The sequence below is a fragment of the Chelonoidis abingdonii genome, chromosome 11, assembly GCF_003597395.2.
Source record: "Chelonoidis abingdonii isolate Lonesome George chromosome 11, CheloAbing_2.0, whole genome shotgun sequence".
In the NCBI taxonomy this organism is placed as follows: domain Eukaryota; kingdom Metazoa; phylum Chordata; order Testudines; family Testudinidae; genus Chelonoidis; species Chelonoidis abingdonii.
In genome coordinates, this window is record NC_133779.1 from 41,079,257 (window position 1) to 41,102,614 (window position 23,358).

General features: G+C 53.1%; 2 protein-coding genes across 8 annotated transcripts; one reads left to right on the forward strand and one right to left on the reverse strand.

Moving 5' to 3' along the window:
* Positions 1–658: 658 nt before the first annotated feature.
* NR2C2AP (nuclear receptor 2C2 associated protein) lies at positions 659–6,790 on the forward strand. Of its 2 annotated transcripts, none has more exons than XM_032801654.2 (6): positions 659–748; positions 2,570–2,782; positions 3,480–3,570; positions 4,015–4,120; positions 4,939–5,006; positions 5,833–6,790. In XM_032801654.2, exons 2-6 carry the CDS (start codon positions 2,742–2,744, stop codon positions 5,947–5,949), a joined length of 423 nt encoding a protein of 140 aa, XP_032657545.1. In that variant the 5' UTR covers positions 659–748; positions 2,570–2,741; the 3' UTR covers positions 5,950–6,790. The 2 variants fall into 2 exon arrangements, with proteins under 2 accessions (XP_032657545.1, XP_032657615.1); XM_032801724.2 differs by having other exon boundaries at positions 677–748; positions 2,356–2,782.
* Positions 6,791–9,115: 2,325 nt separating this feature from the next.
* RFXANK (regulatory factor X associated ankyrin containing protein) lies at positions 9,116–20,821 on the reverse strand. Of its 6 annotated transcripts, none has more exons than XM_075070940.1 (10): positions 20,685–20,821; positions 18,853–19,097; positions 17,786–17,869; positions 15,748–15,828; positions 14,340–14,405; positions 13,092–13,192; positions 11,356–11,481; positions 10,488–10,554; positions 9,947–10,027; positions 9,116–9,518 (listed from the first exon to the last, which is right to left on the reverse strand). In XM_075070940.1, the coding sequence occupies exons 2-10, from the start codon at positions 18,992–18,994 to the stop codon at positions 9,460–9,462; spliced, it is 807 nt and encodes a 268-aa protein (XP_074927041.1). In that variant the 5' UTR covers positions 18,995–19,097; positions 20,685–20,821; the 3' UTR covers positions 9,116–9,459. The 6 variants fall into 6 exon arrangements, with proteins under 6 accessions (XP_074927041.1, XP_074927043.1, XP_032657080.1 ...); XM_075070942.1 differs by having other exon boundaries at positions 17,786–17,866; positions 18,853–19,100; XM_032801189.2 differs by having other exon boundaries at positions 18,853–19,100.
* Positions 20,822–23,358: the final 2,537 nt, after the last annotated feature.

Below are 23,358 nucleotides of genomic sequence, written 5' to 3' on the forward strand. Positions count from 1 at the left end.
GGTCTTGTCACCTTCTTCTGCATGTCAGGGTAGCAGCATTATCCCCATTTTAATCAGGGACACAGGCTGGTTCAAGCCAGGAGTGGGAAGTCAGCACTGCTGAAGGCCAGTCCACACTCCATCCCAAAGGCAGGCACAGAACCCAGGAGTCCTGGCACCAAGCCCCTTCCCTCCCCCACTAGACAACACGCCCTTTAATAGCTTTCTTACAGGGGTGTGCTGGAGGCAATAAAATGATGCTAGAGGATTCATGTATTACCTTGAGGGTCCCATGCAGGGCGTAATTAGTGCCAGGGCCTGCCAGGGCTGAGCCCCGGCACCTCTGGGCCTGGCAGTTCAGACCCACGGCCCTTTCGGCAGGGGTAGAAGGACTGAGAACCAGGACGCCTGGTTCCTTTGCTAGCTTTGGCAGTGGAGTGGTGCCTAGTGGTTAGAGCAGGGGAGTGGGCACTGGGACCCCCCGGCAGGGGCTAGGAGTCGGGACTCCTGTGTTCTCCAGACTAGCTGTGGGACCCTGGGGGAGCCACCGGGAAGGCAGGGCTGGAGCCCCCCACCCGGGCTCGGGGGCAGAGGGGCTCTGGTCTCTTTAAGAGGCCCCGGCAGCCGCAGGAAGCAGTTCAGGGCTTCCTGGGCAGCCCCGCCCGGAGCCCAGCTCCGCCCCGGCCGGCCAGCGTGCGCCTCCCTCCGGCAGCCGCCCGTTCCCGGGGCGCACGCAGGGGCGCAGCGCGGAGCGCGCTCGGGAGCCGGGGTAGGTCCGCGGGAGGCCGGGGGCGCTTCCTTCTCGTCTCCCTCGGGCTGGGGGCGCTGCCGGGGCAGGACTGAGGCTCGGCCTCCGCCGGGGCACCCCGCGCTGGGCCGTGGAGCTGGGAGCGGGCTTTGCTGACACCCTGGGCGGGGGGCGCGAAGAGTCTCCGGCCAGAGGAGCCCTCGGGGGTCAGCTCCTCCTGGGGCCCTAGAACTTCCCCCTGGCAGATCTTTTAGGAAAACATGCGGAGCCATTTAAGCATTGGCCGTGATGGCGAATCCAGCCCCCCACGCGTGGGAAATTCCACTGGTTAATTACCCCCCGCCCCATCAGTTTGTCCCGGATTCGATCTGAGGCTGTGTCTACACTAGCACTTCTGTCGGTCAGGGTGTGAATACCCCCTCCCCGTCCCCCCACACAAGTTTCACTAGTGTGGACAGCGCTAGGTCGGCAGGAGACTCTCCTGTGGAGGGAGCTCCGGCTGCTCCTTGGGGGTGGTTTAATTTAAATAGAGCTGGGCTCCACAGGACAGAGCTGCAGCAGTGCGGCTGTAAGGTCCCTAGTGGAAAGGTATCTTGCTTCAACTTCTAACCCTTGGTTCACGTGTTAGATCTTTTCCTGCTAGACTGACGGGTCTGTTACAGGGGCGGCTCCAGGCACCAGCACTCCAAGTGCATGCCTGGGGCGGCAAGCTGCTGGGGGCGCTCTGCCGGTCGACGCTAGGGCGGCAGGCAGGGTGCCTTCGGCAGCACACCTGCAGAGGGTCTGCTGGTCCCGTGGCTTCGACAGACCTCCTGCAGGTCCGCCAAAGCCGCAGGATGAGCAAACCCTCCGTGCTTGGGGCGGCAAAATGTCTAGAGCCGCCCCTGCACTCTACACCCACAGTGTCAGAGTGGGAATAATCCAGGTTCAGCTGATTATTCACCATGACCCTCAGATCTTTTTCAGAGTCCTTCCCTGGATAGAATCCCCCTCCTTAGGCTTGCTATTGATTTTACATAGAAGGGCTCTGAGGCTGCAGCGATGGGCAGCAGGATAAAACCCAAGTCCTTGATGCTAAAACCCTGGGGACTCTCTCAGAATAACTGTGCTAGGAGCTGGTATTTTCCAGTTTTGGTCTGAGCCTAAAAGTGGGTGGAGGTAGGGGGGAGGGGGCATTATTACTGTACATTACATTGGTGCCCACAGGTGCCCACTGAGAGCAGCTGTGGGGAGTTAAGTGTGGGCAAGATCTTTCCAGCCGTTTTTGAGTTAAATGAACACTGGGATGGAAACGCTCCAGTTCTCCGCTTGGAGGAAATAGCGGGGTGGTGTTTTGTGTGTGGATTGTTAACATGCTCGGGGTGCTTTCTTTGCTCTGGGGGGACGCACTGCAAGAGGGGCTGGATTTTCAGCCTCTGTTTTCATTCTGACTCCTCTTGTTTTCACACAGTCTGTGATTAACTGTTTTGTTTGGGGGGATATTTTAATCTTGTTTCTGTTTGGGGGTTGCAGATGGTGGGTTGGATCAAAATAGGATCTAGGCTAGTGCCTCACGTGGGCCCCAATCTCTGCAGGTGGGCCCCTGTGCTGCTTGCAGCCCCACTGACTTCAGGTTCTGCCCTTTGCAGGACTAGGGCCGTGGTACTGACCCAGGTGTGGCAGCATCTGCAGCCACCCATACGGTACCGCACATCATTCCTGACCCCCCCCAGCCAAGGCACGGCTGGCTGGCTAAGGCTGCTCTATGAATAGAGCTACTTGTCTCCTGGAGTCTGCAACTGGTTCTGGGGAGTGTTTCCTTAATTTCAGGACCCATGTTCTGTGATGTTAATTTTTCTGCAGCAAACAGAGAATAGATCCTCTTTCCCCTCTGAACCCTGCAACTCTGCTGCAGCCCCATTACCAGGCGCCCCTCCATCGCAGGCTGCACCTGGGTGCTTTGGCACCGAACCTCATCAGTGGAGTGTGCTGGAGGTTGCCCTGGCTGGAGAGGAGCGATACTTTCAGCAGCGACATGCCCACGGCGCCCTTGATCTGCAACCAGACTGTGAGCAGGTGAGTTTTCCTTTCCATGTCCCGAAGAACATCTCTGCCCTGAATTTTTCCATGCTGTAGTGAACTTGTCCTTGGTGGATGAGTCACAGCAGAAAGGAAAATCCCGCCACCCCCTGAGAAAATGAGCTCTCAGGTGGGTTGGTTTCCCCGGTGTACCTGCCCTGGGTCAGAACACTCATGGATTATGGTTTAGTTGCTAATGCCAGCAGTATGCTAGGCTCTCCACACACAGGGCTGAAGCCCCAAGGAGCTAGGACTGGGTGAGGCTCATGTTGTTACCACTTGGCGGCTCTCTGCTGCCCTGAGTGCAACGAGTTTGATGGCTCTCAGCCTCGTTCATGCTCAGTGAACATTCCTGAAGCCACTTGTTATCGGAGTCGGCAGAGACAGGTGGCTCCTGACCTGACCTCCCCTCCCCGCCCTCAGAGGGGCTCTGAAGGGTCAGTGTTGTGGGGGATGGGGGTTGGGGGCAGCTTGTTCTGCTGTCAGAGTTGCACCTGCTCTGTGGGACTTCAGGCTCCGGGGCTGCGTAGTTGGCACCTTTCCCAAACACCCGGCTCCATCCCAGCCTGGTCTCGGTGCAGCACCACTGTTAGAGACGGTCTCCTGAGAAGCCTGGCCTTGTGGCTGTGGACACCGCGGGAGTACTAGGCATCAGAGCCCTGTCCCCTCGCGACTCTGGTTTCTGTCTCTGCAGAGTGAGCTCTGTGCTCAACCGGGATGCCAAGCAGTTCGGGAAGAAGCACATGTTCGACGGGAGTGAGGAGACGTGCTGGAACTCGGACCAGGTGAGCTGCACAGACGCCCCCTGTGCTTGCTCCGTCGGGGCAGCCATGGAAAATGGAATGATGGCACGTCCACTCGCTGGAGCAAACGTCCCATCCGAGAATCAGGGAATTGGCCCAGATTACGTGGGGGCTATTGCTGAGCACAGAATGGCTGCCATGCTTGCCTCCTCGTGCCTGGCCGCTGTGCCATCGCTCCGCAGTACTGCATGTGCCATGTGCTGTGCCCTGCCTCAGGGCTCTGCTGTGCCCTAGCTCCAGCCACACAGCGCTGGCCTTGGCTAACCATGGGGAGGGGAGGGGAGCGGCGCTTTAACCAGTGCTCACTCCCACCTTTACGGGCCTTACAGGCTCCCTGCAGACTCCGCCATCGCTGCCTGTAACTGGCCAAGTGGCCCCTGTGGAAAGCTGACTGTAACCTGCGCTCCCGTTTCATTCCTGGCTTAGGGCTCCTCCCAGTGGGTGATGCTGGAATTTCCACAGCCTGTCAAGGTTTCCCAGCTCCAGATTCAGTTCCAGGGTGGATTTGCGAGCCAGCTGTGTGCACTGGAAGGTAAAGCGCCTCCCCAGCGGGGGAACAACCTGCGGCATTCTGTGCCATTCATTCATGTCAATTGCAGGGTCTCTTTCAGGAATTGGAAGGGCTCTAATTACAGGATAGAGGCAGACTGGGGCTCAGACGATGTTCTACTGATGCTGTGGCCACGCCAGATGAACTGAGACAAGAACTAATCCAGAGAAAGATCTGTGGCCGATGCACTGTAATTATTTTCAGTTATGCATAAGAGCACTCTGCCGTTCTCCGGTGCCTTTCATGTGAAAACACCTTGCCAAAGAGCTTGCGACACACTGGATGGTAAATCCACAGCCCGTTGTGTTCACTTCTGCAGCTCAATGGGTGGCCTTGTGCCATGCCTGGCAGTATATCCAGATGCAGAGGATTGCACTGAACTAGATGTTCCAGTATCAACTGTATTTAATTCAGCATAAATCTCTGTAGTGGAATGTCTTTCCCCGGTGCTGGTGTGTGGGAGAACTTTGGTCCAATTTGAATTCACAGGGCCTAGACTGATCCCATTTTATAACCAGAAAAACTGAAGCCCAGAGAGACGAAGTGATTTGTCTAGGCTAGAGCAGTGAGGGCTATATAGGTACCTGGACAGATAATTTCTACAGTGTTAAGTGTCAGAATTAGGACTGAAACCCAGTTCTTGGCCTGACCTCCAGTCCTGTACTAAAGCCATAGGGGTGGGAGTTTTCAAAAGTGCCAAAGACAGTTGGACGTCCAGTTCCCAGCGTAGATCCAGTGATGATGCGAATCTAACTCAGCAGCCAGTGCAGACATTTCCATCCTCTCCTCTTGCTTCTTAGGTGGCAGGAAAGGTGAAGAACTTGTGAAGATATCAGACTTCTACCCTGAGGACATCAATGCCCTGCAGATATCCTTCCCTTCCCATTGGGGGCTCGGTCTGCTGAGTGTACGCGCAACATGCTGCAGGTGGCACGTGACCACCATGGCTAGGGCTGGGTGCGGACGGGAAGTGCAGTGTGATCGCTGATCCATGAGTCCCATGGGCTAGGTTAGAATGGCTCTTCCATGGAGTATACGCCCAGAAGGCCCTGCTGTGATCACCTGCTCTGACCTCCTATGTGGGACAGGCCATAAGACTTCCTTGAAGTCAGGCAGCTTGCAGGGGGAGGGATAGCTTAGTGGCTTGAACATTGGCCTGCTAAACCCAGGGTTGTGAATTCAATCCTTGAGGGGGCTATTTAGGAATCTAGGGCAAAATCAGTAGTTGGTCCTGCTAGTGAAGGCAGGGGGCTGGACTCAATGAGCTTTCAGGGTCCCTTCCAGTTCTAGGAGATAGGTATAGCTCCATATTATCTTTTAGAAAACCAAGCCATTTTGGTATTAAACCTGCCAGTGATGGAGAATCGACCGCAGCCCTGCATAAGTTGTTTCAATGCTGCACAACATCAACAGGGCAGGGTCTGTCTAACGCAGGCATATCAAAGGGCAGGTGGCCTTAAATCTGTTGGTGCAGGTGCTGGATGGAATCCTTGCACTCCGTGAAGTTTGCGGAGGGTTCCAGGGAAGGTGGGGGCATGAGATGAACTTCTTTTGGTGAGAATATAGCACATTCCCTAGCTCACTACCTGCTGTGATTGGGTTGTGCTGGGTGAGTGAGTCTCCTGCTGTATTGGAAGTTGTGCGTGTGTCATGGACCCCTCTGCCCTTGTTTCTTCCTTTACTGCTCCGTCCACAGCTTCAGGACACAAGAAACCATGCTGGATAAACTGAAAATCACCTTTGAGAACAGCACGGATTTCTTCGGGAGAATCGTCGTGTATCGCCTCAGTGTCCTTGGGGAAAAGCTCTAACCTGGGACAGAAATGGCAGAACAGCAGCCCATCACCCTGAGTGGGTTTGTTCCCCTGGTGTTTGATCAGCTGGCACTCTGCCTTCCCACCCTGTCCAGTAGGGCCCAGTGGCATGAACTGGCACGAGGTGGCATATTTGCCTTGGCAGACAGCACCTCTTACAAGAGAGGAGAGATGCCAGACTTGTTCTGCAATCGAAATGTAGCCACTTGGAAGTAAACCAGGAAATGCTCAGACAGAAAACAGCCGTGGGCATTAACAGAACAAGGCTGGGATCCTGGCCCCCTCCCCACCCAGCTGTGGCCTCACAGCAGGATCTAAAATCCCTGGAAGTGCACCGTGGCGTTCATGGGCTGTCTGCACAGTGCATGACAATCCACACGCTGTATTCTAGTGGCTCGTCACGCGGTGAAGCTCATGTTTAATGGCTGAATAAATGCGTTCTCCCTCCCGGACCACACTGGATTTGGGGCAGGTGAGTGGTTCTGTAGAGATTAAACAAATCACATACTGAATTTGGAAGCTGCCTCCTTTCCCCCCAGCTCGGGCCCACTCTGCCCATCCAGTGGGGTCACGGAGGTGGCAGCTCCAGGCTTTGCTCAGAAACTGGTGTTGAAGAGCTGGGAAGTGTCTGTTCCCCCAGGAACACCTGTTTCCTTAGGGCTCCTGCTCTCAGTGCCGCAGCCCATGAAGCCTGATGAGTTTCAAGCCCCTAACACTCAGCTGTGATGGAGAATGGAGCTAGCTGCCCTCGTCTCTGCAGGGGGCGAGATAAGACCAGAGGGCCTGTGACCAGTTGTCCAAAGTATCATTAACACCTACATAAGAACAATCAGCCGACAGTCCACTCGCTCCAGACCTTTTACTGATGGGGGAGTCAATCCCACTGAGCCCAATGATCAAGGCTGTGTGCCCCAAAGCACCCTGCCATACCCAGGCAGCAGTGGGGCAGTGCCTGGGGGAGCTCAGCCCATCTGCATGCAGCGTTTGTGCTGTTCAGGGAAGTGCCCAAGCAACTGTAAGTAAGGAGCAGACGATTCCCCCGCTGATTTTTTTTGGGGGGGAGGGGGTCTGATTCTGGTACCAAGCCCAGCCCCCATCACGTAGCCCAGATTCCATTCGAGCTCATTTCTAATCTAACCCCGTTTATACCAATCGCCCTGTGCCAACCCCTTTTCCACTTTGCACACTCTGTGTTTCTCTCTCTCAAATGGGTCGTTTCTGTGATTTCTTTTTTAAATAAGACGACAAACCCATTTCTCTAAATCCGCCCTCCCGAAAGCATCATTGTGTGACTTCAGCATTCAAAGGAAAAGCCATAAACTAGCCACCTCCGTCATGTAGAAGAGCCGGGTTTCTGGCTGTTTTGGTTTCGCCATCGTTAATTAAACACTGTCGTCCCTCGGTTAAGCAAGGCAACGTGCTAGTTATGCACCAGAAGCTCTCCAGTCTGATACAAGTGAGGTTTCTTTGGGTTCAAAGCTAATGGCTTTGCATGTAATTCAGCTGGTTTCTCTTCTAACTGAAGTCCCAGCTTCGACTGCAGCTGGCAGAGGGTGGCGGTGCACACAAGCATGAACCAGGCCATGGCTACCCAGTGATGCGCCTAGAGCACCTTAAACAGTCTTATGCTGCCCATGTGATGATGCCCAGGTTCTGGGCCTGGGAGAAGGCAGCTGGGCTAGCGGAGGTTTCCACGCAGCAATGGACACTTAAGGAGAAAATGTGGGAGCTCAGCTTGGACCATGTGGACTTTAACGTTGGTGGCTGGATTCTATCGATGAGCGGACGGGGCCATGCGCAGAGATGAGCTGACTGGACGGATGGAGGCGACATGGAGCTGTCTCCAGAGGGCACCCCAGGGGCCTGCCCAGAGAACTAACGAGGGGCAGTGCCTCTGACCCCAGCACTGAAAGGGACAAATGGGAACAGGGCAACAGCTGGTGGGGAGAGTCAAGGGTGGTGTTTGGTGGCGGAGGCTAAAATAGGCATGTGGAAGTGGGAGGGTGGCAGGGACAGGTGGAGGTGTTGCAGGTGATGAACAGGAAAGGGCCCTCAGTGCTGGGGGGGAAGAAGCTGTGGGGGGGGGGGGGGAGAAGGAAGGAAATCCACCCACGCAGCAGCTTGGAACAATGCTGCAAAGATGCACCATGGTCACTGGAGGGAACCAGGCAGAAACTGCTGCTAATGCTCCCTGCAACGTGCAATTGGTGGCCATGGGATTGACCCCAGCGGCTCCACCAGCACATTGTTGGTCCCATCCGTCCAACCCAACAGCCCATTCTGGACGGAGAGATGGTGGCTCGCTCACCGGGGCTGCCCTGCAGGCCAGGGCAACACAGCGGCTCAGGGCTTCCCTGGGATCACTGAGGGACACCTTGTTTTAATCACGGTTGAACTAGAGCGGGTAACTGGCCCTTTAAAGAGGTGAGATTTGAAGCACATGCAGTGCTGGTGGGGGAGTGATTTAACCATCTACTAACATGAGAAGGCATAAACCTCAATGAGTGTCACGGGGGGGACTGGGCCTTTAAGGGGATTTGCAGGCTCACTTGTAACTAACCTGCTGCTGCCCAGCTGATGCTGCAAGGTCTGAAGATACAAGCAGCAGAGTTCTCCCCTCCAAAGACACAACAGCTTATTTGTCACCAAGCACCATGGAGGGAAGCCCCATGACCCACGAGGCTGGTTGTGGGACAGGACTCCCAGCGCTGCTGCCTGTTCTGTCCACCCTGGGAGCGAGGGTAAGTGCAGCAGGGCGGCGTTTTCAAGCCCTATGCGGCTGGTCTGAATAGCAAGGTGAGGGGGGCTCTGGTTAGGATTAGGCAGTCTAGTCCCAGGGAGGTAGGGAATTGTCGAGCAGACGGTCTCCCCACTTACCCTGCTTCCCCCAGGGCTCGATGCAGCATGATCAGCATGCTGTGCACTGACCTGAACCCTCCCTAAGCCATTGCAACAAGCATGGTCAATGGCCATGGCGTGGGCCGGGGAAGAGGGTTGCCCCAACAGGGCAGGCTTTCAATCCCCCGATGGCCTCCTTTTGGAAGGCGGCAGGGTTCATCCTCACCCCATCTGAAGAACAGGCAGCATCCCAAAGAGCACTTCTCTGAGCAAGTCCCAGTTCCCAACACAGCCCCCACTCCATGGCTACTGCACTCAGGCACGGTGCTTTAGGCAATATTTAATACACAGGGGGCAGAGGGAGGCGGCTTGCAGTCTTGTTCACAGCAGAAATGCAGCTACCTGGACAATTCAGTGTCTCGCTGTGTGTGGGAGGCTTCTCCTTTGCCATCTGCTTGGAGAATTAACAGCTCCTCCTCCATCAGGGATTTCCTGCCAGCCCAGCTTCTAAAGCTCCCTCCACACCTGCTCGCTCAGCCGTGGCAGTGCAGATCTGCTGCAGGAGCATCAGCCCTTGGAAAGAGACAGCGTGTCTGGCCACCTTGTTCCCATGCAGCATCTGGAGACAGCAAAGCCCTGGTTCTCTCAGCCAGGGAGCATGAGCCAGCATCACTCCAGTTTCTTGGTCTGAAACAGCTTGAGGATGTGGGTCTCAATAACCTGTTGGACTAATGGGCACAAAGAGAAGAGACACCAGTAAAGTTTCAAACAGGCACAGCTGAAGTGTGGTCAGTCTCTGTGCACTCCCAACATGGAAGCAACCACTGGGGTTTCTTAGTCATTCTGCTTCCAGCATCCCCTTGGACGTTGGCAATTTAGATGAGGAGTTTCTGTTTGGCTGACCACGTACTGCACCCAACCCCTCCCCGGCTTGGCCCCTGTGAGCAGCTGAGTGTGAGCTGTGCTGTGTTAATGCCTCTCTAGAGAATCTGATTTTTGGGCCAAATTCAGGAAGCAGGAAAATGGGACGATCCTGTATCTGTGCAGATTAGGGGATGCCATGGGTGGCACTCGGCACTGAGGAACCGTACTGGAGTGGGGCAGGGTTCGGGTCCAACCCCTCCATTCTAGATAGTCCGAAGGGCAGGACACTTGCCTTTCTTGTGTCCCAATGCCACGGCCAGATCCATGGGGGTGTAGCCAGAGTCTGCTTCTGTCGTCAGATCAGCACCGTGAGCTGAAAGCAGACAGGAGCGTGTGCTCAGGGGCAGATCCCTCTCTACACAGACAGCTCGTCTCCCTCTACGGAGCAGCGGGCTCTAGGGCCAGCCTGGGGGCTTTGATCTTCCCCGGCTCAGGCTGGGCGCCCACTCCAGGAAATAGCAGAAGGACCATTGTAAATGCTCGGAGTTGAGATGCCGGAGCTGAATGACCTGGCACGTGACACACAGGCTTTGCTTATCTTGGCCATTCCATGCAGAGACCCAGGACAAGGTGCAAGCACTGGAAACTCGCTGCAGCTTTGGGTCTCGGGAGCCCTGGCTCTGGCCCATCTGTTACGTGCTACTGTTTGTCCAGGGATGCACGTCACCTTCTGATACCCAAATAACTCCATGCCTCTCCCCACGTCAGCACTTCCAGGCAGAGTTAGCAGTAAACAATCACTTAAAAATCAGCATGTGAAAATCTGTTGTTACCTAGTAAAGCCTCGACACACTTCACGTGGTTGCCACGCACAGCATACAGCAATGGGGTGCCTCCGTTCTGCAGGGACACAGGAGATGGCAGCCCTGAGAGCGCGCCCTGAACTTCACCTGGACGCCAAACGCTCAGGTACCATCAGAACTCAAAGAAATTTCACAGGGTGTCATGCGGCAGCTAAACAGAGTCAGCAGCTTTGGGGTGAGCTCAGCTGGCCACCGCGCTCCCACCACCCACCCGCCATAGCAGCACCCCGAGCAAGTCGCAACGGAAGAACTGTGTAAATTAAGGACTCGATTCTGCTGCTCTTCAGGCTGAGTTGGGAGCTCTGTCTGAGGGGGTGAGATCTCAGCGGCATACCAGGCCTGCCCTTGTGCCACATCTCGTGGTTGTGTCTCTCTGGGCTGGCTGGAGCTTTGGGTTTGATTTTTCAAGGCTCTGCATTCTCTGGAGCTTTAGGTGGGTTAGACGTTTGTTTTCATTTTATTTCTAACTGTGTTGGCCTGTAGTTTGTAAACCAGCGCAGGGAATGAGCAATTGCCTCTCTGAAGGGGCCACTTTAAAGTCTCCTAAGTTCCCCAGGATGGGCAGTTCATTAACAAAATGATTTTGCCTGGTCCTTGAAGGAGGCATTCAAGACACTCCTGGTCCTATGTGGAATCTTAACTGAAAACAGACCAATGGGCTTGATGTAGGGAGCAATGAATTTCTCCCCAGCTTGGCATCGGTGTTTCTTTTTCAAATTAATTTTTTTAACCTCCGCCATAAGCAGGATATTTTTTTAAAGCCAACCTTTCGCAACAGCAAAAGCCCAGGATGGCTGTTCCAGGGAGTGATACTGGCAATAAGCACCAGTGCATTTACCCAGTCGTATATATTGATATCTACATCTCTCTCCAGCAGCATGGTCACTATGTCAGTGTATCCTCCGGTGCTGGCCAGCGACAATGCACTCTCTCGCTCCTTAGCCAGTACGTGGGGGTCCGCACCCTGGGCACAGGACAATGCAGAAGAAAACAGGTCACACACAAATGCACTGGGAGGGTCAAAGCTCTGTTCGCTCATGGTTACCACTGTGTGACGTGCCACTTCACCAGCACACACATGCCCAGGCTTATCCGCTCACCTGAGCGGCTCCAATTCACAGAGGAATGGCCATGAGGGTTCAGAGTACTGGAGGGGGTGGGGTGATGGATCTAGGGGGGTGCTCACCTTGGGCGGCTCCCCACAAGCTGTGACCTGTCCTGGCTGCTCCTAGGCGGAGGCGCGGCAGACAGCTCTGCCCACTGCCCCTGCTCCACCCTAAGTGCTGGGTTGACAGCTCTCATTGCCAGGTACTGTGGCCCATGGGAGATGCGGGGACAGCCCCTGCCTGCCGCACCTCTGCCTAGGAGCAGTTGGGACAGGTCACCGCTTGCAGGGAGCCACTGAAGGTGAGTGCCACTCGCATGCGGCACCCCGAGCTTCCTCCTGCACTCCCTCCCGTGCCCTGAGCCCCCTCCCACACCCAAACTCCCTCCCTCTTAGTTAACCAGCACTTTTCACTTACCAGCACCCCCCATTCCCCCAACGTGCCAGATAAAACAGCTTTTACTGTATCTGTTTCCCGGGTAGATACTTAGATTGCAATCAAGTCACTTAACCTTCTTTTTGTTAAAATAAATACACTGAGCTCCTGGAGTCTATCACTATCGGGCAGGTTTTCTTACCCTTTAATCATTCTTGTGGCTCTTCTCTGAACCCTCTGGGGGTAGCAGCTTCCCCTCGATTAAACACCCCATGCAACAAGGAATTTTGCTTTGTCCGAAAGCTAACAATAAACCCTCCACTGCTTCAGGACTGTAACTAACACATTTCTAAAGGCCCCAGTCAAACGATGCAGCCCGAGGACAATGCAGCACAGAGTTTATTAAACGTAAAAATACTTGAGCAAAAATACCAGTGGATTATGCAGCCCAGCGATAAGGCGGATCTCAAATTACCAATATGCAGATCTTTAATTACAAACAGCTATTGCAAGTCGCAAGATAAGGCTCTTTAAGCTCCTGACTTAGCCTACAGATGGCTCAATCAGAACTGTCTGATAATAGATGTTGGAAAAACAGTTTTGCAAGGTTAATGTATCTGTTTTGTTCCCCTGGAAAAAAATCCGCTGATAAATCCACCAGTAAAAACCACCCTGCTGTGAAGACCTGAGGAGGAGATAGCATGGCTGGGTGGAAATCCGACTTGCCCTGGGGTCAGCAGAGACTTTTCAGCGACACCGATACTGTAACTAGCACAATGGGAAGGGGTGGTAAGGGAAGAGAGATGGGGGTTCAAAGTGTAGGAGCAAGTTTTGTGACTGGATTTCCAGGGTTAAGTACAACGGAGGTGGCCCCTTCATCCCAGAGGCAGTAGGAAAGAGCAAGGGAAAGCGCTTTGTTTTGTTCCATCAAAACATGGCTGACTAAGCTGAGCCATTGCCAGGCTCAGCTACGGTCTGTGCTGTGTGCCCAGGAGAGGTCAGCGCAGGGCACTCAATTTTGGGAGAAATCCAGAGGGGCATCTTCGCCCAACCGCCAGCCAATATAAACACCCAGGCTGGGTTGGGCTCTTACCCAGTCTAGCAGATGACGGACTGTTTCAATCTCCCCGAAGGCAGAGGCCCAGATCAGAGGAGTGAAGCCTCTCTCGTCAGGCTTGTTCACCAAGTTCTCCCCTGAGCAGACAAGAAAAAAAGAGCCTTGTACATACGGACCATCCACCGTTTGCTCCCATGGTTACAAGAACTCAGCCTCCAGAGGGCTTTGCAGTCATAAGAATATTCCTCTGCACCCCCTGGTTCAGTAGCATTAGCTGCATTTTGCACATGCGGAAACTGAGGCACGGACTGGTGGCATGACTTGCCCAAGGTCACAGAGCAGGAGAAGAGGTCAGAGAGGTTCCTGGCTACCAATCCTATGCTCAGGTCGCATGTCACCTGTCCCCCCACTGCTCCCAGAGGAGCATTTGTGTCCTTAAAAAAATTCAGTGCTCCCAAAGAGAGAGGAATTTCCCAGTTCACTCATGTACCACTCTGTCTGTTGCTCTCTTGGGCCTAGAACACTGGCTCAGAGCCTGGCCCCGGCAACGAAGGGAACAGCAAGGCTCCAGGAGGGATATGGGGGAAGGAAAACAAATCAGGAAGAAAATGGAGGGAAAATACAAAATGAATTTTGTAGAAGAATTGGTGCTACGACGTATGGGAGCACTACCTGATCCCTGGGGAAGAAGGGGTTAATCTCAGCCTCCCCTTAGCCTTGCACAGAGGCAGGCTATCTACTGGCTGCTTGTGAGACAGAGATTGGCCCGTTTTCAGCGGGGACGACTACCCTGCTGGTGCTCCAACTAGAGCAGTCTGGGGTTGTGTGAACTGGGCTTGGCTTCCAGGTAGAACTAGTCTCCTTTGAGGAAAAGCTTCTGTGATGGCACCTGGGGTTTGTTCCTGCTGACTGCTCACACCAGGACACCAGCTATTCAGCACAGTAAATGCAAAGGCAAGGCTGGAGCTGGGGAGAGGCTCTGCCCTTGCAGCCTCCGCTATGGCCTCCCTTGGCTGTCTGAGCGTTTGCCATGTCTCTAGCCTATCACGCAGAGCCAAACATCACCAGGCAGCTCCCCTGCGATCAAAGTGCTATCGCGCGTCACACGCTTCCTATTCCAGGAGAGGCCTCTTGAAGCAATGGGGAAGACCAGCCAGATACGTGCTTAGGACTCTCTGCAGCCATTACTTAAAGTTCTACATCAAAAACTTAAATTGTCCCTAAAAACCAGGATAAAGTGGGAGAAGGAGAAGGAGAGACAGACTTGAAGTTCGATGCACACACCTTTTCGGAGATACTCTTTCAGCTGACTGAGTTCACCCTGAGCAGCCAACTGGTGGATGGACAAAGCTGGTATTGGAAAGGAAACAAAATGTTAGAATTATGTCCTTTAGTATTTGCTGTCTGGAGATACAGGCAGGTACGTGTACAGCCTAGGCAAGATCAGGCAGCTGCATTATGGCTTCCCATTCTGTGCTCTGGTGGGAGTGTAGGGTAGAGTCAACTGAGCCAAAATGGGTGAATTAGGAGTTGGGTTTTTTCCTCCTCACTAATCCTGCTCAGAAAACTTGCTCTCACTGAACCAGGGGATAAAATAAGAAACATTATTGGGATAAAGATCGGATCTGTAAAAAACCAAAAACCCCTTGCCTACCTATTAGCTCTACTCCCAGCCTCACACCAAAAATAATTCTGAGATCCCACTGGAGGACCTCATCTGCAGATGCCAATGTATGGAGTCACTGCAACTCTTCATGCATATTAGTTACACACGTGTTTAGATGTCTGCTGGACTGAGGCCTTGCCATTTACCACCAGCGCTGCTGCTTGGCATCCGTTTGCCCAGTTAGCCACAAACTGACTGTCTTTGGCTAGTTTTGCATTCAAGTTCCTCTGCACTAGCACTGCCTTGCAAGGTTTGGGGTGCAGGAGCCGCAGGGATGTTCGTATCTAAAACAAAAACTATCACAGATTTTTGTTTTTTAGTTTCATACAAACATTCCTCCACTGACATTTCGGTTTGATAAACATTTTATTTTTTAAAAATTTACCTGTTCAACCTAATCTTTAACTTGCTGACTGTCCCATTCAGACGAGGCAAATACAAACAACACAAATACAATAAAATATCCGACTGATCTTGTTTGAAAGATTTACAACAAGGTTCACAGCGACTGGGGAGCTATAAAAACATGGAGAAATGACACTTTTTTCCTACCATCACTTACCAGGCTAGTTGTTTTAAAACTAACCTGCTATTGGTTAACTAGTGCCGGGGAGGAATGGACGTAGCATTAAAACAAATGGGATGCAGTAAAAATGCTCTGGGAACAATTTCACTGTAGGAGGGAGACGCAAGGACAATGTCCCGCTGGATGCCCTGATTAGCACCCCACTGTGGAAACAGTGGGAGTGCCCCATGTGACTTGCAGGAGACAAGGAGGAAGAGTGGACATGTACTGGTGTCTTAGCTGCAAAAGCTGCTCTCTCCTCTCCCTGGCCCACAGGGCTGAGGACAGAGCCTAGTGCAGTGTCTCAGTGACCAGTCCCAGACATCTCCCAGACACAGTTTGATCCCACTTTGGTCCTTGGGATCAAAAAGGTTAAGGGACACTGGCCCTAGCACACAAGCGTCTTTCCCATCGCAAGCGGCACCTCTGAGCGTGGGATCTCGCAGCCCTGTGATACTCACTGTCGAGGGTTGCTGGGAGGGCAGAGACCTCGTTGCCTCTCTGTCTGTTTGTCAGGGTGGTCGAGTGCTTCAGGGATGTACCTGCCTCGTTTAAACAAAAAGAGTTGAAGTGGTGACCTGTTCCAGAGCAGAATCGAGGTAGTTCCACCCGGGGGAGGTTCCTCCAACAAGGGGCGGATAGCACAGAACTCCGTCCCGCAGGATTCTGGGACGGTTACTGCGAAGCCTAGAACGGCCGAGTCAGCATGAAGCGAGGGGAGCAGCTACAAGCATCGCTGACAACTCTGTGTTTGGAATATCACCAGGGTCAGTCATCCGTGGGGCTCATGGTTTATCATCACCCAGGAAGGTCTCAGCCATTCTGACTTTACAGAGGACACCGGGGACAGCACGGACGTTCAGCTGCAGTAAAGTGTGTATCTATGCCAAAGCAGGAGTCCTAGACCATTGTGATACCAGAGGTAACCATTTTGTGAGGCAGCCCCCCTCAACCCCGCAGAGGTGTGACATCGGCCAGGCCACTCCAGGCTGAGTTTCCACCTGGCCTGACCCAGAGAGATGGATGCAGGCGTGGAGGGGCAGGGAGGCATGAGTCCAAGGGGGAAGACTAGACTGGCTAGGCAAGGAGGCTGGAGTGCAGGGTAGGGTGAAGAGGGGGCAGGGACAAGACGGACGGGACAGAGGCCGAAGACTTTGTGTCCACTGCAGTACATTCCCCTCGAGACCGTGGAAGTTCCCTGACTCTCAATGTTCCTTTGCTGTTAGCAAACAGCTGTGAAACCTGGGGCATTTTTCCCACAGGCCCCATCCTTATTCACTGCACAGGCTGAATGTACTTGGGTTGTGCAGAGGAGGCTGTTGTCTGTAAGGCCCCTGTCTCATTTGTTGCAGAAGCTGACAGGTGTGCAGCGAAGGAGGCAGGGGACTGCAGGAAGAGCAAGCAGGGTCTCATGGTTAAGGTGGGTGAATGTAGCCCTGGAGAACTGGATTCTACCCCTGCCTCTGCCAGAGTTCCTCTGTGATGCTGGACAAGTCACTTACATCAGACTTTACGCGGGTAGCCGCTAATTGTGCATGCCTCATTTTCTGGGGGCCCACCCTGACCCCCCGGAATCTGACATACAGAAGAGCTGAAGTCAATGGGAGCTGTTCTTTGAACGTCTGAAATGTTCTTTAATGCTAAGGACTCTGAAAAATCAGCCCTCGCCCTTTCAGATTGGGCACCCACAATTACTGGACACTTTTATCCTATTCTCTCTGTGCTTCAGTTCCCCACCTGTACTATGGTAACAATAATCCCCTCAGCTCACAGGGGTGTTATGAAGCCAAATTCCTTCATGTTTGTAAAACATTCCGATGCCACAGTGAAGAGTATTGCAGAAAAGCCCATGAGGAAATTCTAATTCTGTATTCAGAGCAGGGTTAGAACAGTGTGCAGTAAATAAGGCCTGGGGACACACCGAGCAGTGAGAAGAAAACAGAATATTGACAAGCTGCTCATTCGCGTAGCACCAGCCATCCTGGGCACTGCATGAGGCAGGGTTTCGGTGTTCAAAACAGTATGTGATCACGTAATTAAATACTGTGTCATAATGCACACGCACACAGCGGGCCAAGTTAGGTTGCACAGGCAACCTTAATTCTGGCATTTCCTACCTTCTGAAAGCTTGACTTTCTAACCTGAATGTTTATTTACCATATTTTAATGCAATTTCCTAAGGTCTTTAAAAAAGGAAAACTTGGAAAAATTCAAAAAAAAAACCCACCCCAAAAATCCATGATCTTTGGATTCACAGCACGGTCCTCTGCTATGTGAACTAATAGAGTAACTGGCAGCAGTAGAAGCTATCATCTTCTACGTGGCCCTGCCCCTAGAGCGGGACAAGACACACACTTTGGTAGTGGGATTCACAGTTATTTGCTGAACACCAAAGAAATGCCAAAACTTTGGAGTCTTGGATCACAGCCTTTCCTAGAAGTGTTTCACAGCAGAAGTTGTGCCTCTGAGAATATGATCTTGAAGACCTGTCATACTCACTGTCGAGGGTTGCTGGGGGGGCAGAGACCTCGTTGCCTCTCTGTCTGTCTGTCAGGGTGGTCAAGTGCTTCACGGAAGCACCTGCTTTGTTTAAAAAAAAAAAGAAAAAAGTTAAACACTGGGTGAGAATGTGAGTTGCTTCTTGCTGAAGAGCAGAATCTGGGCTAGTGATGTTTCCCAAAAAGGGACTGATACTATATAACATAATGCAATGAACAAGTTACACAGCACCCATCTTCCAAGCGCTATACGTTTACTAGCTAACCCTTAGGGAATCAATCCATCTTCCTCCCTCTTTTACAGAGAGGAACCAGACTGGAGTTTAAGGCCCAAATCTTCAAAAGTAGCTGTCGACTTTTGGATGCTCAACTTGAGATACCGGAGCCAGTGCCACTCCATTAGAAGTTGATGAAGGCTGCAGCGTGCAGCATCGGTAAATGCCAGGCCTGTGGGGTCTCAAACAGGACACCCACAAACTGTGACATTCACAAACCTGTGACCACTTTTGCTATCTTTGACCTGAGTGACTTGGTCAAGGCTGCACAGAGCTAGATTAGACTTCAGGAGCTTCGAGTTCCCAGTCCTATGTTCAGTCCTCTAATAACACAACCCACATGTCTTGACCCCCACGCTCCTGCTCCAACCACAGTAGACTTTGCTGCTACTTCTCACTCATACCTTTGTGGAACAGCTGTCCCAGAGGCTAAGGGTCATTCGGGTGCTATTTGTGCACTGCTTGTACAAAGGCACCACTTACTATCCATGTGTTCCTTGGTTATTTGAATGACAGAAGTGGGTTTAGTTCATAGCGGCTGGCCAGAGTCTCCCTGGGGTGGGCTTTATAAGCCCAGGAAGTATGTAAAGGGATGGGTTAATAAAGTGGCATGGAGATAATTAGCCATTCCAGACAACTCTTCCTACACTCCCTCTTCTTCTCTCCTAAGAGCACAGCGAGGGATTTTCCTCTGCTGCTGGGTTTATCTCCCACTCATGGTGCCCAGTGATTACCAGCTTCTGGATCCATTCCTCCCAGCCACTCCCCACCTCACCAACCCCAAGCAACTAACCAGTTTGTGCAGCAAGGCCTTGGTCAAGATCTGGACTGGCATTGTCCTGCATGCCTGGATACAAATGCAGACACACTGTCGCTGAACTGTTCTGATCCCCACCAGCAGCTGTGTCCAGATCTCCTGGTGGGATATCTTCCATCGTTCAGTGTTACGCTCCTTCAGGCGCTCAGTGGTGCTTCTGCTGCTTACCGAGCCCTCCGCAGAGGGGTTGGTGACTGTTTTTTCACCTTCCCTGGATACAGCTGCTGTTACACAAGGAAATATTAAGGCCGGGAAAGTAACAGACAAAATGTCTTTTACAGAGATGGACGTAGACCTATGTATGCACACTCCTACCAGGGAATGGGCTTCCAAAGAGCTTGACCAGAGTGAAACTCCCAGTGGAACTAATAACTTATTCAATAAGGCAGGAGCAGAGCTGGGGATTGCAGGGTATATGCTGCAATTATGATTAAAAGTGGATCTGTTATGCAGAGCCTCTCTGGGGGCATAATCCGGAGCCAACTGAAATCCAGAGGAGTTTAAATGGGATTAGGGTTGGGATACATCAGAGATTTGTGTCTGCACACCCGCTGGTGCACTTCATGCCAAATCACTTGCTCTCGGCACCAAGGCTTGAGCAAGTCAGTGTTGATCAGAAACTCAGCGTTCATTTGTGAAGTCCCATTACGCTGATTACTAGCTATGTGTAGTGGTAGCTTAGTGGTTCCAGGATATTAGAGAGACAAGGTGGAGGAGGCCATATCTTATATTATAGTTGGTCCAATTAAAGATATGGCCTCACCCACCCTGGCTCTCTAGTTACTCTCTAAGATATTTATATGGCTCCAATTACTGCAGTGAGCACCTCACTATCTTTAAATGCACTTCTCCCCCCCCATGCTGAAAAGACATTCAATTCATCCCATTATACAGATGGGGAAACTGAGGCACAGAGAAGCTAAGTGACTTGCCCAATGCCACGCAGGAAGTCTTTGACGGAACTAGGAATTGAACCTGGGACTCTCAAGTCTGAGAAGTCAGTACCCAAAACTCAGACTCTCAGGATTTCCAGCTCGAACCATCAGAGACACTTTGGCATCTTGCACTGAAGAGTTTACATTAGTTTCCCCAGGCCCCTGCAGAAATGCTTCTAGGTCAACACAAGAAATCACCAAGGGAAGGAAAAACCTTCCAGTGGTAACAGTTGTGTTTAACGGCACTTTGCTAGCAAAGCACTCAAGTTGTGCAAAGCCTGGACCCCAATCCTAACCCCTCCCCTGGGCCAGCCCCAGCCTGCATCTTAGGCCCACATCAGGCGTGCAGAGGACCCCAGCCAGTGGGTCCCAGCCCCCTGGGGAGGCGACTCCCAGCCCAGATTGGCTCAGTGCCTCTTTTGCTGGTGGGGTTCATGGGGAGCTGTTGGCTCCAGACCCTCCCCCCTCCCATTGCAGTAACTTGCAAAGCCTGATCACGCAGCCAATCCATCTGCCAGAGGACACAGACTCCGCTAATGGGTATGGTCCCCTTGGGCACCTGGTGGCACATCTCACTGCAAGGGGGCAAAGCAGGGCCTAGCGGGGCTCAAGGCAGCGTGGGCAACGTGGGCATTGCCCCCTCCTCCCCCCAGGCCACAGTCTGGCGAGCTGCACCAACTTCTCTTTTTGCATCCGCTCCCCACGCCCCCCAGCTACCCTTCCCCACCTGCTGCACTGTCCACCCGATCCTCGTGCCCAGACAGAGCCCCACGCTGCCCCCGCGGCTGGGGGGCCCCCAGCGCAGCTGTCCTGCGCCCCTGCTCCCCTTCCGCACTCCGAACTGAAAGTAACTTTTGTTGTCCCACAATGCACCTGAGCCCCGCAGCAGCGGCTGCTGGTGCAGAGCCGGAGCCCGCCTGGCCCTTTAAGAGTTCCGATGGGGATACAGTGGAGGGAGCAGCTCTGTGCGGGGCGCGTGCATTGCAAAGCTGGGGGCGGGGGGCACGAGGAGGACGCTGCTCTGCACCGGCTTGGAGCCCCCATCAGCTGACCCGCTGTGGGAAGGGCTTCGCACAGTCTGGCTTTAAAGGGACAGTCCATCTCTTTCGGACCGGGCTATGCAGCCCCGCAGTGAGCGGTGACGCGGGGGTTGCCAAACCATCCGGTTGGAGATGCACAGATCTCAAGGGGGGGTGTGGGTGGAGTTTATACGGCTAGTGGCCAGACTCGCCTTCCCCCTTATTGCAGGGTAGGTCTGTGGACTTTCTGGGGTGCAAATAGGACCAAATCTGGACTGATGATGGGCCCTTATTAATGCTTGAACTGGTGCGGTCTGTGCAAACCGCTGGGGGAGCTCAAACCAGATTGATACAAACCCAGAACCTGTCGCCTGGATTGTTGCTGTTTGTAACACACCCTTGCCCAGAGGTGCCAGTTGTTGGCTTCCCTTGCGCCAGGTGCTGGAGGAAGCCAGGCCTTCAGCGAGCCTGGGAGGGTGGCCTGGGTAGGAGACAGGGCATGTGTGGTACTAGTTTAAATACCAAGGTGCCTGGATTCCAGATCTCATTTATCGTTATTGCATCCTGCACAGGGTGGAGACTAGTCCCACTCCCGGCCATTCCTCTCTGTCATTTGCTGCTGCTTCCAGCTGCTCTGTTGTGTTGGTCTCCAGAGTACATGCCTTACATATGTCCAGCGCTTCCTTCTGATTCTAGTGGAGATGAGCTACTGGTTGGTGATTTCTTGGATCTCTCTGTTGCTGATGAAATCTTTCCATCCAATTCCCAGGATATTTCATAGGCACTTCTTTGCAAAGGTGTCTGACGTTTTAGTAGACCTTCTGCTCTTGCAGCTGTATGTTAGCATTGAAACTACATTTGAGTTAAAAATCTCTTTACTAATTGCTAATTAAAATCACCAGTGAAAATCCCTCCTCTCCCCCACTTCATAATCCATGTGTGTTCTTTCTGGGGAATCGGAGTAATGGTGTGTTGCCCTTCTTTCTGTCCTGGGATCCCAGAGCTTTATGTACCTATTGAATGAAGGTGGGTAATGGCAAATTAGTTCTCTGTCATTCTGCTTCTTGGATCATCTCACTGGATTCTCACTGCTGGGTCTCATGTCTCCAGTGTGAGACATGCAGGCATCTCACTCCACAAGAATATAAACAACCCCCTTTCTCGCTCTAGCGACGAGCAGTGCAGATCAGGAATGGGCCTTGCGTATCTAGTACGTGATTGCCTAGACTGTGAACCCCACACACATCACCCCCTCCTCAAAGAAAATCCAAATGGTGGGGGAGGGAGGGGGATGCTGGGTGGGATGAGAATCCTGCCAGACAATATCTCCAGAGAAACAGAACTACTCGTGAGCAATTTCCCCCTCTCTAAAGACACCATCTGGGCTGGATTCTCACCCGTGGAGCATATGTACAGCCAACTGACCAAAAGACACAGGCCAAAGAAATCCTTTATGAGGCTCAGAGAGTTTGGCACACTCTGTACAAGGGGCAGGATCACAATGCAATGCTCCCTAGAGGCCGGGGCCATGCAGAATTAGTGTATATACAGACGGTGACCTATGGTGCCCCTGGGCTTATGTCTCCCATTGAGCCACTTTGAGGCAAGACGTGTTAGCTGCTCTCCTTAGACTGAAAGAGTCTTGACCTTGTCAGGCAAGCCAGGTCACAGCAGTGTAGTGTGATCAAACAAGCAAGATCATGTGCAGCATTGGTGTCTACTTGCCCCTCTGTACTGCTGGTGACAGCCACCAGCATTGGTCAATGATGCCAGCTGCCCCTCTCCTGCCTCAGTGCAAAGGGGAGTCTCCCCACACAAGAGGGCAGCAGTAGGTAAGAGGCGGGTGAGGCTCACTTATCAGTGATGGAGCTACCTTGTGGAGAGGGGCAGGCGTGATGGGCAGAACCCCCCCCCCCAATACTATAATCACCAGGGGTAGCTCCCTTGGGAAGTTCCACTTGGCCCTGATACATGGCAAGGGGGGAGGGGTTCACACTCGGAGGGCACCGATGCACCAATCTCATGATTTTTTGGAACCTGACTCATGAGTTCTGACCACTTGCAACGAGCAGCACTGGGATGAACTCAGGGGACCTGGAAACACTGGGGGCTTGCCCCAGCAACTGCATCCCTTCCAGGTGGGGGGCCCCAAGGGGTAAGCATGGGTAGAGTTTACAACAGCTGTCCTGATAACCCTTCCCATTTAATTCAAGTGCATTCAGGGGCAGAGACAACGTCCCATTATGTCTTCCGCAGAAAGTCCCTGCCTCTTAGGGCTAGGTTTGCTGGGGGGGGGAAGCCACATCCTATAGGGCCACACAGCGGGGAGGTGAGGGTCCCCCCGGGGAGGGGTCGCTCACTGGCCCCAGATGGTAGCGGCCTAGACAGGACTGGCGCCAGGGTTTCTGGTGCCCTAGGCGCCGGGACATTTCGCCGCCCCGCGCAAGGGTCTCGCGGCTCCCTGCCCCGGGGGGGTGGGCCTTGGCTGCAGCGGCAGCGCACTGACCTCAGGGGCGTGCTGACCGGCG